We start from the raw sequence: 13,705 nt of genomic DNA, 5'->3' as shown, positions 1-13,705 counted from the left end.
ACTCTTAAACAGTAGTAGTCATCATTAATAAATAGCATACAAAAATAATAGAGGCATTTCATTTACGAGTTTAAAATATTGTGTTAATTTGTTACATTTGTCCCTTAATTTAGTTATGATTTCATGATTTATTATTTTATTATCATAACCTATTTGGTGGACGAAGTAGGCCTATATTATTCAAATTATTTTTTCTAAGTAGGCCTAGGTAAAAGTACCATTATCACACTGTGAAAATACTCCACGACAAATTACTTAATAAATTAAGTGTAAGTACAGTAAATGTTTTATTTTATCAGCAAAATATACTTAAAGTACTGAAAGTAAAAGTACTCACAATGCAGAATGTCCCGTTTCAGAATAATAATATCTATAGGCCTATTATTGGATTATAATGATTGTTTAATTAATATAAGCATCATCATTAATGTTGTTGCTGGAAAAGGCAGAGCTATTTTTTTATTACCGTTTTACATATGTGTTGTTTGATTGTTGTTGAATATTAGTTATCCTATATTTTGTGTTAATAACATGTACAAAGTAACCCGCTGTCAAATAAACAAAGGGGAGTAGAAAGTACAATATTTCTAGTGGAGAAGAATTTTAAAGTAGCATAAAATAAAAAATAGTCAAGCATGGTAAGTACCTCAAATTTGTACTTAAATAGCTTTATCAAATGTACTTATAGTTATAGTACACGTTTTTGTTTACGATTTTACATTTGTGTATAATGTTATGTAGCCTACAGCTTTGCTTAATTATTATTTTCTCACTCTGGTCTTTTACACTCACTCCTTCTTTTGTAAATATTAATTCTTATTCTTATTATCTTTATTCCTAACTAACTAACTAATTTGGACTTTAAGTACTGTATGTTTTTCTAATAATACTTCTTTACGTTCACTTAGTAAATGTTTGAATTCAGGACTTTTTACTTGTAATGGAGTATTTTTGGACTATGGTATTTTTACTTTTACGTAGGCTAAGTAAAGGATCGGAATACTTCTGCTACTACTGCTACTACAACTATTACTACTACTGAGCAATTAGCACATCCAGTACTACTGTTGCTTTACCGCATAGTCTTTTTTCCATCGACCACAATCTGTTGACATGCGTAGGGAGTAAAACTGGAGGAAAGAAAACAATATTTCAAGGACAGTTATTGTCTCGTACAATCGGCATGAAGTTTTGTTATCATCCTTTCTCTGTCTGGTCATCTTGGTCAAATACTTTCTCACACAAACAAGAAGGATTTTAACCTTCACATAAGGAAGGAACCCTCACAGTTTTGGTAAATAGTGATGGTTTCATGCCACACAAGAACATTATAAAGTTGAACTATGGAATGGAATAATGTTTGGGAAAATTAAAAACATACTTGAAGGTTCAGTAGAAGTTTCAAGTCATATTTGTTTACCTCAAGACAAAATATTTCTGAATTAATTTACTCAATTTAAATGTGTTATTAAGCAAATAAAAGTACTGCATTACAACAATCTTAAAACATGAAACTAGATTTTAGAAAATTAAATTGATTTGCATTGAAAACAGGCTGGAATATTCTTAAGACATGGTGGATTTGTTGCAAAAATAGACCAAAAATAGGGCTTGTAACTCAAAGGCTAAAATGCAGTGGTGGGATGTAACTAAGTACATTTATTCAAGTAGCCTGCACTTAAGTAGAAATTCGAGGTACTTGTACTTTAGTTTAGTATTCCTATTTTATGCTACTTTATACTTCTACTTCACTACATCTCACAGGTAAATATTGCACTTTTTACTCCACAACGTTTGTCTGACAGCTTTAGTTACTTTTCAGATAACATTCCCGTCCTGTCCAGTGAGAACATTTGTCTCCAGACGTGTTGATGTTGAATGTTTGTGATGAACTGGAGGATGAAGTCTTACTTGTGTTGAAACAATTATCCTACTACTTTAGCTAAATAAAGCCTTAAAAAGCCTCTTGGATAAGATGGAAAATGCATCATTACAAAGCTGAAAACAGGGCTGTTTTTTTTTTGACACAATAAAAAGTTGACTTTTTAGAGATACCTGGTTTTCACAGGACAGCAACACTACAAACACATGATGATCTTAATAGAATATGATGCATTGCTGTAGATTAAACTACCCAACAGTATATAAAGGAGTTAACATTAGCACAACCTTACAATGCAACACACATTAATGCAGTAGTAATATTAATCCAAAAACATCATATATAATATAAAACACTGACAGGGAACATTTCACTGCACACTGAGTACTTTTAGCCTCTTTTGCATACTTTAAGTAAATGTTGCTACTTTTACTTAAGTAATAATAATAATAATAATAATAATAATAATAATAATAATAATAAGTGGAATTTTTTTCCACAATGTGGTATTAGTACTTTTACTTAAGAAAAGGATCTGAATACGTATTACACCACTGCTAAAATGACTCGATATTATCAAGTTTTTGCAGGGAACAAATGCATCATAACTTCAAAGATACGAGTACGACGTTCCCCTCTGAAATGTAGTGGAGTAGAAGTGCAAAGTAGCATAAAATGAAAGTATGTAGGTTAAGTACCTCACAGTTGTATTTAAGTGCAGAATTTGAGCAGTTTCTTTCCACCACTGCTGTTTGATTCTCATCAGCACCAGACCAAGTTTGAGTGCACGGTGCAGACGTCATTTAACTTCTTCTTTTTTGGACGAATCAGAGTAAAGAAGGCGGTGCTAAGTAGCACGAGGCTAGATTGATTCACTCAAGCGTGGATGGTAATGCAGTCAAAAATGCATCGCATCTGGAGAGTTTCACCGCACTTTTCATGACTGAAGAAGAAAAAGAAAACGTATGTACACTTACATTAGTTGTACTTTATCAGAATAGAGCTTGTACCGATGGATGACAGTGTCACTTGCGCGTAGAACATGGTATAGCAAACTGCGTTGAAAAAAATGACTGTTTAATATTGCTGTGGCTATTTCAAGTCGTTCGTACTTGTTTTAACATAATTAACACCATATTACGAATTTTGAATTGCTACATTCAAATTCGGCAAACATCAAATGTTGTACGTATGGCGTATCGTAGTTAAACATTCGAATGTTTAACTACGATCTGTTTAGGGATCCTTAAACGTGCTTACCTGTTCACTCTAATGCGCCAAAGCCTGTAAGTTAACGTCAAAGTAAAAGTAAAGGGCTGTACCTTATGACGAATTGAGCTGTCTAGAAACAAGGCGAAATACTAATGATGCTTCGATTTATGTAATTTTGTAGTATTTATCGTGGACCATAATTTTAGTGAGAATCATATTTTTAGCCTCGTCAGTCACATGAGGCAAATCACATTCCTTAGGAGATTTGGTAGGCTACCGTGTTCTGCTTGGGTAGTCTCTATGGGGTAGTCTAATGAAGACAGTAAGCCTTAAAGATAAAGATCCCCCCTTCAGCTTTAATTTTTTTCTTAATTCATAGATTTCGCTCTCAAAGATATGGAGGGGCATGAAGAGGAGAGAGTGTGTGGGAAATGGAGGGTTTCATGCAGTTTGAACAGTTACAACTTGAGGGATATCTTCACATGGTGAGTACTGATCCAGCTGTCTAGTAGCATTTTCACAGAACACATTTTTGACATGTCACAGTAGGAAAAGCACAGGTGTAAATAATTAAGTTTCGGGGTCCGAGATGGCATAATCATGTCTAGGTGTTGCTTTTTTGATGCTACCTGACCCTCCAGGCGTCTGCTGAAGACCATTATCATGGGGCAGGTCTTGTCCCTGCTGATCTGTGGAACAGCAGTGAGCTGTCAGTACCTGGCCGATGCCAAGGTGGAGACGCCCATGCTGCAGAGCTTCCTCAACTACGTCCTGCTGCTGCTTGTCTATACAACCATCCTCAGCACCCGCGAAGGTCAGCATATCTGCACTTGCATTTGTTCTCAAAGCTAGTGATAAATAAAGGTTCTGAGAGGTTCCTTAACTCCAACTTTAAGCTGTCTCCATTTTCATTTATTTTTTTACAGCTCAGTTGCAACTTTTGAACCTGCATTAATTGATTTTCTGATCACTTGGGGGCAGCAGCAACAACCTGTAAACGTACACAGCAGATACAGAGAAGCATTAACATTCATTTGGAGGTTTATCTTAAAACCAACCCCTGAGAAAAATGCTTCAGAGTTCAAGAGTGCCACATGTAGTGCATTTTTGGAAATATGCTGCTCTTCAATGTGCTATTGTTATAGTTTTCTCACCAAAAACAACATGAATGTGTGAAAAATATTGTTCAAAAGTAGCTTTTGGAAAAAGTAACATTTCCATTCCTACTCTGAAGTAAACCTTCCTGGTTTCTACAGGTGACAGGAACCTCCTACAAATTCTAAAAACCAAGTGGTGGAAGTATTTGGTGATGGGTCTGGCAGATGTGGAAGCAAACTATACGGTTGTGAAGGCCTACCAGTTCACCACCCTGACAAGTATACAGGTAAGAGAAAACCGTCATGATTCATAACTTCAGTTGCCTGTAGGTGTGAACGGCTGCTTAAACATAAACAGGACAGTGACCTGCTGAACTGTTACAAACTGTACGTATGTGGTTGAAATCTATATCGTTATATTGGCAAAAATACAACTTTTTCAGTAGTCAAAATTGAGTTAAGACCAGAATCTTGACTTTCTGACATCTGTCTTACCATTTAAAAATTATTAGCTGAAAAAATTATTCAATTTAAAGCTATAGTGCATAGTTTTTCCGCCCCCATGAGGTATTCTAAGTAATGACAAAAAAACTGTCGGCGCGTCCACTTGATACAAGCCTTCCGTGATCGGGCACCGCCCCCATCCCTCCTCCACACAGTTGCTAGTAGCCAAGGAGGACATGGAGGATTGAAAAAAATATGACGGACTCTTCAGAAGAGGTTATTATCTTCACTTGAGTTTCTGCGCGGGACGCCACAATCTTCTGAACATAGCCATACTGAGAAACACAGAGAGAGTTGTGTGGAGCTGATAGTCTTAGCTTTGTAGCAACTTATTTGGCAATGGCTTGAATGTAACGGACGTTTATTAATATCAAAAAGTTACGCACTAAGGCTTAATGATTAGTCATTTGTTAGAGAATTAACCTGTAACTAGTTAGATAATAGATTATTCATTTTAAGTTGTTTTTTTTAAAGTGCCCATATTATAAAAAGAAAACTTTTTCTGGGATTTGGGGTGTTATTTTGTGTCACTGGTGCTCTTTTTTTCCAACTAACTTGGGGAAAAAACCATCCATGCTGTTTTGAGTGAGATACGGGTTTCTGAATGTATCCTGACTTTGACTTAGGTAATACCACATCAGCTAGCTGTTTCTCCAACTTCGGTCAATACAAGGCAGGATTAGCCGGGAGACTTCTTCTAAACGAGGGCACACTTCCAACTTTGCGTTGAATACCTGCAGAATAGGGACATGTAAGTAGTTCTATAATTTCTTTTGTAGATTAGGGTGAACTTGTGTGTGTTCTAGCAGTGTTTTGCCATTGAGAACAAGGTGGCTAACCGCTAGCAGCGTTAGCTTCTAGCTAGTAGCCCAGTACCTAGCTACTGCAGTACCTAGCTACTACGCATGTGCGCCTCCCAACAAAGATGGAACAGAAGTGAGATGCCTCACTCTGTAGCTAAAACAGAGAGCTCAACACACAGGGTGAAAAGAGGAGCTGCAGCAATGTGCAGTACAACAAAAATATGGTGATTTTTGAAAATTAAAACATGTAAACCTATTCTGGTACAACCTCAAAATACAATTATGAACATGAAAATGAGCATAATATGGACGCTTTAAGCAAAAATGCCAAAAATCACTGGTCTTACTTCCTCAAATGTGATTATTTATTTTTAAGTCTTCTATCATAGTTAACTGAATATGTTTGAGTTTTGGACTGTTGGTCGAACAAAAACCGCAATACAGTATGTCACCTTTGGCTCTGAAACAGCGCAGTTTTTCACAATATTTGACGATTAATCAAGAAAATTAATTTGCTGCATGTCATTCCCCTTCTCTCTCCCCTTTCATGTCGTCGGCTGTCTATAAAAATAAAGGCCTAAAATGGCCCAAAAGGTAAGGTGTTACCAGTAGTTGAGTAGCCCTGAAAGTACATGAAGTATTTTAATCTGAATTGTGACCTCCAAAGCTTATCCTCTCCCCTGGACCTCTGTCAACAAGTCCACATACGTAATGCCAGTTTGTTACTGTGTGTTTCAGCTGCTGGACTGCTTTGTGATCCCTGTGCTGATGGTGCTTTCCTGGTTCTTCCTGAAGACTCGCTACAGGCTGCTCCACTTTGTAGCCGTGACGGTGTGCTTGTTGGGGGTGGGAGCCATGGTGGGAGCCGACATCCTGGCTGAAAGAGATCAGGGATCCAGTAAGGACACTTTAAAAAAAAACAAAAAAACATTTCTATCTGTAAAGTACTTAACAACTTAATGTGAAACCTAATCATGTCTAATAAATGAAAATATAAAAAGATGAGTTAACTTTATAGCCCAAAATGACCATTATGTCTGTGGAGGATGATGGGAATGTTATTAATACCCACCTGAACACCTGATTACTTAGTACATGTCAAGACTTAACTAAATGTCAGGGTCTTCCCACTCCCCGGTCACTGCTGAAATAGGATTTATAATTTTTGGGTATTTATCATCTTTTATTTATTGGGCTTTTCTAGCAGTCAGAAAAATCTTGTTATTGGCTGAGAGGCCCTTTGCCCCTGAAATTATTAGACGAACACGGGGAAGTCTTTTTTTTAATTTATTTTTTATAAACATCGCAGCCTATTAATGCCGTAAAAGGACTATTTCAATTATCACAGAAGTTTTAAGTGTCCCCTGTGTACTATGTTTTATTGTTGACCCTGTCAAAACAAATTTTTAATGGATTATTCCAAAATGGAGCATATTTTTATAGGTTTGTGCCATCATTTCTGTCAGTTATGATAACATTGCGGTCTCCAAGGTATTATCTGATATCTGGGGAAGACTGTCCGACAGGGCAAGAGACACGAGTCGTCAGACGATCAAAAAAGTTTGAAACAAACCTCCAAAGTAGAAAAGCAAACTTACTTGGTCTGTTTACAGGCCAACATACTGGTTCAACTTTGACCTACTGTACCATACTGGTCGTAGTTTTACATTCATGTCCAAATAAAGTGTTTGTTGTTTACAACCTGTCTGTCTTGCCCCATTAGACTTTGGCATAGCAATATTCCCAGACATCTCATCTCATCTTATGCCTCTTGCTCAAAAGTTTCTATATAGATTATTAATATTATTAACTCATGTTCTATAACCGCCCCTTCTCTTTCTCTGTGCAGCCAGTCATGTGGTGCTGGGAGATGGTTTGGTCCTGCTCAGTGCTGCCCTCTATGCTGTATCCAATGTGTGCCAAGAGTACACAGTGAAGAACTTGAGCCGGGTCGAATTCCTGGGCATGTTGGGCCTCTTTGGGACCCTCATCAGTGGCATACAGCTGTGGGTTATTGTTTAAATCCCTCATATTTTCTCATGCATGACCAAAATAGACCAGTGCAGCCATATGTCTGCCTGGTAGTGCAAAATGCTGCATCAGCTACATTTATGGATGTGATTTTGAACTTCTCTAGATTTATATTGAGACCTTCAGATAATACACCTTCCTTATAAATGTTTATAAATTACGTATAGCCTATTTGTTTGGCATGATGCATCCCATTTGCCCTTTTTCAATCACTTTCATAATTTCCTTATGCTTCAGGAGAGAAGCACTTTTGATTCTTTTATAACTAAAATAAAACAAACTTATGAAGTTAATCTTTATGTAATTTATCCGATATCTTTGACATCCCCATGCAGGGTGCATCACTGTGTTTTTAATAATAGTAATAATAATAATAATAGTAATAATACATTTTATTTATGGTCGCCTTTCATAGCACTCAAGGACACCTTACAGTTAAAAAGGCAAATATATATATTATATTATCCAACATTATAAATCATATAAAAAAACCTTTTTCATAGACACCCTATGCTCTAAAAGTTGGCTACACTATACCATTTTGTTCTTGTTTTAAAAGAAATGATTGCTTAACTAAAATAATCGTATAAGGTTGAATCTATGTGCATGCAAAATTCTTACAAGTTCACATATAGTTTGTTCAACAAATATAAACTTAAACTGGTTTTGGTGCAGGGCCTGGCAATAAAACCTGATATGTAATACTTTAGACAGAAAAAAAACAACTATGCAATTGAACTCAACTGTAGCCGCTGTTTACTGATTATCACATCATCCAACTGGAAGGGCATTAGGAGAGCACAGACCTCCGCCAAGGCAAAGCGCTATCTCACAATAAAACGAAAGGTAAAAATAATTTGCGTATCCGCCTTGTGATTCGGATCTGCTCCAAAATGTAATAGGTTCTTCATTGGCCCATGCTACATCCTTCCACCAAGTGTCATGGAAATTGGGCCAGTAGTTCTTGCATAATCCTGCTGACAGACAAACCAAACCAAAAACATAACCTCCTTGGCGGAGGCATTAAGACAAATACACTGCCATACTACAAAATAAACACATGCCTTAAAGCTACAATACATTTTGTCCTTTTGTTTGTGTTTTAATGTTGTTTTTCCTTTTAACTCAATGTGTTTTAAAACCGTGTTTTCCTCACTGTGCTAACTTTGCGTTGTTGGACATTACAGAGCTGTACTGGAAACCCGTGCAGTAGCGGCAATAACGTGGAACTGTCACATTTGTAAGTTACTTTCCTCTTTGTTAAATTAGTTTATTTGAGTGAGCGTGATGACCGTCTCTCCCTGAAGTCCATTCATTGTGTTCTGCAGCCATGCTGTTTGCAGTCTACGCCCTGTGTATGTTCGTGCTCTACAGCTTCATGCCTGTAGTGGTGAAGATGACCAGCGCTACTGCAGTCAACCTCTCTCTGCTCACCGCCGACCTCTTCAGCCTCTTCTGTGGCATCTTCCTCTTCCACTACACAGTGAGTGTACATTTTTGACACACAAACCCAAACACATACGCATTGTTACACACTGTTGGCGAGTTAAAAGTGGTGGCATGCAGTAAACAGAATTTCTCGTTCTGAAAATGTTATGTAACATCTCTCTCTCTCGTGTCGTCCTCAGTTTTCACCCCTGTACATCATCTCGTTTGTCGTCATCACTGTGGGTTTTGTCATGTTCAACGCCCTTCCCACGTACTCGGCTTTACCGGAGTCCAGCTCCAGTGAGGACGACCCCGCCGAGACGTTTGCTGACCTCACAGCTGAGAGCCCCTCAGACTGTTTACTGTCCGCAGGCAAAGACAGTCAGGGAGCGGAGACACTCACTGCTGTGGCTGCACTGTGACTGAAGCTGACTGAAGACAGAGGGAGTTAGCTAAAAGCTGATAGACTGAGTGGTGCAGTCTATCAGCTTACTCCATTATAGGTAACTTTGAAGAGGACTCTCAGTTTTAACTTTGACATTGTTACACAAGTAAATGTTTTCTTGATATCATCGTCCATCGTGATGGCTGGCTGACATCACGATGGAGAGCCACCATCGTGATGCCACGCCCCCTACTCTGTCAGACAAACGCTAATCCTAGTCGCGGGCGCTGGACGGGAAATTGACTTTTGTCTTAAGGTGTAGACACACAGAGCCGACGGCCAAACGTCGGCAGGAAAGGCAGTTGGTCTGATCAGTCTCCCCAAATTGGTCAAAAAAAGTGCCTCAGAACACACCAAAGAGACGAGACGTAATACGTCTCCATAACAGCAGGCGGCGCTAATCTGTATTGTCGCCCAAAAATGAAAACCGGCAGCTGATTGGACGAACGCGTCACGTGGGTCTCCTTTCTCCGGAAATTCAAAGACAGACTGTCATGGCGGCTCGTTCAGAGTACGATCTCACATTGTACTAAAATAGTTCACCGAAACGTGTTTCTGAAAACATTTTAAGCGAGAAATAGGCCGTGCAGTTGCTGAATCTGTCTTCATTTCAGATCAACAAAGGTCAGTTTAAAAGATTTTCGTCAGATTTTGAGAGGCTCTAGTCACGCTCATTCCGCTCCCCGTTTCCGGGTTAGCACTCTACCAATCAGATGGGTCATTTGAGTCCGACTGCCGGCAGTGCCCACCCCGCCGGCGAATTTTTTATTTTTTTTTTCAGGATGGTAGGGGAAGAACCCGCCCTACTCTCCCTCTGAATGGCTAGTACTCGTTGCCTGCTTTGGTGGGATTGGTTATGTTTAGGCAAGAGGAGTGGGATTGGTTATGTTTTAGGGTAAGAATGTCAGGGTTAGCCAATCAGGGATGAGTTCCCTAATGAATATTCATGAGTCTTCCCCTACCATCCTGCAAAAAAAAAAACTCGCTCCCCGGCGATTATACATGTCAAATCGAAATTGAAGGACGAAGGCACAGAACACACCGAACAGACTCGAGTCACTGACCTTGCCAGACTGTCCAACGGCCAATTATCGGCTCTGTGTGTCCACACCTTTTAAACTAGCAAAGACACTTGCGTCGGGCTTTGCACTGTGCTGCGCAGGGTGCAAGATAGGGCCCCTTAAGTGGAAGCTCTCTCTCTCCCTGTCAGCATTAACGCTCTCTACCTGGACTAGTAACATATCAGCATGCGGTAGTTGAGAGAGAAAAGGCGTTAATGGAACGCTATCACACTCCCCTTTCTCCCCTCATTGGACTAAGTTTATGGACACTGCTGTGCATCAATAAGTAAGTCTCATGTCCTGTAGGTACGAGACGATGTTATGTAGGATGTATGAATGTACGTTAGCAACAGTAGGCTAATTCACGAGGGTGCTATTTTATGTGTGAGCTAATATTGCGCATCTGTTCATGTGCGCTGCAAAAGTTATGTTTATTGAATGCGTTATTCAGTGCAAATTTAACGGAGAATGTAGTTTAATCTCAGTAACTATGGTATATTAGGTTATTACTGTCGCTCTGTTAAAGGCAAACTACGCAGATCACGGACATCTGATTGAGTCGAGACTTTACAGCACCATAGTTAAGTGAAAGTGGGTCAAGTTGTAATTTACTGCCCAGCAGGTGGCAGCATTGCCATGTAATACTGTCTATTTACAGAGGGCATTTAAATGTATGTCTGATCGTTACTATGTTAACTGTTAGCCCCCCCCCCTCCCTCCGACGACGATATCATCATCCATCGTGAAGTTTTACTGTAAACATCGTCAACTGCCAATTTAGGGGACATCGCCCAACCCTATACTGGGCCGGAAAGTTTACTTGTTTTTAGTATTTTGCATTTTCATTATCAAGGAAAATGCAGTGGTTACCGTGTGACATCTCATTGCAGTTTTACATCGACACATTTTTCATTCCTATTTTTATGTTACGTTATTTAAAAAAGAAGCAATGTGATCGAATATCCAATGTTAAACACAAACAATGCGCTGCTATTTATTGTGCCAAAACTGATGTTACTTCTTTTCTCCTATTTTCTTAAAAAAATTAATATATTTGATATTTTACAAAATACACGAGTCACCACTGTATCATGTCATGTTTTGAATTCGAACACCATCACAAAGTTGTATTTTACTTTTGTTGCCTTTGGTGCTGTTAGAATTCTCATTTGTTAATCTACCAAGTCTACTGTAAATCACTGGGCTTTCTTTGCCTTGTGTAAAGCTTGGGAGCGTGCTGCAGGAGTTTGACTTTTTTACTATTAAATACATTTTTATATTCTCTTAGGTCTGCATCATTTTTTTTAATTACTTTACACTTTAAATGTGTCTGTTTTTGTTCTACGTAAGTATGTAACAAGTAATGATTTGTTTTATTCTACCTGTTACATGAACTACACAGTACTACCAGGGTGTACTGTATGTACACCAGGACATCTATAACGTTACACAGATATGATTTTGCGTGAGGTACAACAAAGTATATTTGGCTATTTTTTACACATAGGCAGAGCGAGGATCCTCAAATGACATTTGGACAAAACTATCTTGAGACAAGTTCCACTTACTATTTTCTTCCACAGCTTTAAACCATTAGTCTTCATCAGTGGATGGAGTAAATTCCATCCACTCATTAAGGCTGGGTTTGGTACGGCCAGTCCAGCATCCTTTGCATCGGGCCTGTTTTGTGTGCTTTTGTTGCAGGCCCTTACCTCCCCCTGACGTGCTCTCTGTACCTTTTACAACACATTCAAAAGCTAACAATGTTCAAGTTATACTCACCCAGCCATGTAATTGTCTCCAAATCAATATCAAGACTTTCACAAACAAATGATCTGCCATGTGTCTACTGTTGGCCGCAGCCTGAAGTAGAGAGTTGAAGTTGAACAGCGAACGGGATGAGAGATGATGGCTGTGAAACAAGGTGGGTTCAGAGGGGCTGCAGTGTACCTTACTTCTTGCAGCTTGTGTGTTAGCGCTATCCTGTGGTGTTCAGAGGACAAGGCACTGAAGGACTGCACTTAGGGTTGGCAATAACATTCAGATTTCTTTTTTTCATTTAATGTAGCGCATTCATTTAGAATGGTAAACAGTCAATTTCACTGGAACTCTGTAGTAGGTGTCCTATATCACTTTTTATGCCATGGTGTAAAGACATTTATTGCTATTTTCTGCCGTTTTATAGACCAAAACGATCAATAATGTAGATAATTGTTTGCTGTGGCCTTATGCCAAATGCTCCAAAAGGTTTTTTTATGATCAGATGGAAACTCAGATGGAGAAAAGTCTTTATTGTACACTCGCATATTTACTCATATCTCTTGCCTCTGCAACATGTCCAGAGCTACTGTATATATTTACAAATAAGTATTTTGATGAAATAAATTTTTGGAAAAATGGACTCACGATGCTATGAGCAGGTGTGGTATTTTGGACATTTCTGATCTTAGTCTCACCTAGATATTTCTCCCATTCAAAAAGTTCAATATTCAGTAAAAAGAAATGTAGCTTGCATGTAAATATTATCTAAGTGGCCCAAAGGTTATTGAAGGTTAAACAAAAAAAGCTGGTGGTGGAGGGACACAGTAATATTATTGCATACATTTTAGAGGCCCAGGAACTCCTGGTGTCGCCCCTGCAGACTGCACAAACAGGTCCCATTCCCACTAGCAGCCAGCAGTATTTTAAGTGGTGTTGAGCGAGACACTATTCCTCTGTTTAGTTTGTCATTTCAAGTCACTGCAGATACTACAGAACAAAGTGCCCTTAAATGCATGCAATTATGCATGAATATATTATTATTTAGGGTCTCTAATGCAAAATCTAAACATTATACCAGCATCTGAATAAGGTGGGAAACAAATGATGTATACATTGATTAATGATTGATAGTGTTGACCCTTTGTGTTCTGTACTGCATTGCTGTGCTGTAGCTTTTAGAGTCCAACCTCCTCCAGTCAGTGACTGTCATCATGGAGGAAAAGCAGACGACTGTAGCAGAGTGAAGAGGAACAAACGCCGCATCCCCGTCTTTGTTTCGCCTGTTATTATTATTATTAGAAATCGGTAAGAGGAAAATGTTGTCTATTATTGCATGGATTTTGTTGCTTGTACTGCCTGCACAACCTACATTACAGGCGTCGTCTGTTGCTACGGATTATGCACAGTGTTTGTGCTCTGGGTTGCTAATCAGACCGGAGACGATCGAGCATTATTAGGACGTATTTTACTGGATTAGGATT

At 38.7% G+C, this 13,705-nt stretch overlaps 1 protein-coding gene across 1 annotated transcript; it reads left to right on the top strand.

Annotated features, from left to right (window-relative positions):
- The first annotated feature begins 2,745 nt into the window (after positions 1–2,745).
- Positions 2,746–11,750, top strand: slc35f2 (solute carrier family 35 member F2). Its single transcript, XM_078266428.1, has 9 exons — positions 2,746–2,845; positions 3,474–3,579; positions 3,736–3,908; positions 4,351–4,478; positions 6,237–6,396; positions 7,348–7,504; positions 8,717–8,769; positions 8,858–9,012; positions 9,158–11,750. Exons 2-9 carry the CDS (start codon positions 3,491–3,493, stop codon positions 9,377–9,379), a joined length of 1,137 nt encoding a protein of 378 aa, XP_078122554.1. The 5' UTR covers positions 2,746–2,845; positions 3,474–3,490; the 3' UTR covers positions 9,380–11,750.
- The last annotated feature ends 1,955 nt before the right edge of the window (positions 11,751–13,705 follow it).

Source organism: Sander vitreus, chromosome 13, assembly GCF_031162955.1.
Source record: "Sander vitreus isolate 19-12246 chromosome 13, sanVit1, whole genome shotgun sequence".
Classification (NCBI taxonomy): Eukaryota; Metazoa; Chordata; class Actinopteri; order Perciformes; family Percidae; genus Sander; species Sander vitreus.
Note: the sequence above shows the minus strand (reverse complement) of the source record. Positions and strands in the feature narration are given on the sequence as shown.

Bases quoted from the DNA above. Each gene is read 5' to 3' on its own strand.
- slc35f2 (XM_078266428.1), top strand. From the start codon at position 3,491: ATGGAGGGGCATGAAGAGGAGAGAGTGTGTGGGAAATGGAGGGTTTCA. The intron at 3,909-4,350 runs GTCAGCATATCT...TGGTTTCTACAG, and splicing joins CATCCTCAGCACCCGCGAAG to GTGACAGGAACCTCCTACAA. The intron at 4,479-6,236 runs GTAAGAGAAAAC...TGTGTGTTTCAG, and splicing joins CCACCCTGACAAGTATACAG to CTGCTGGACTGCTTTGTGAT.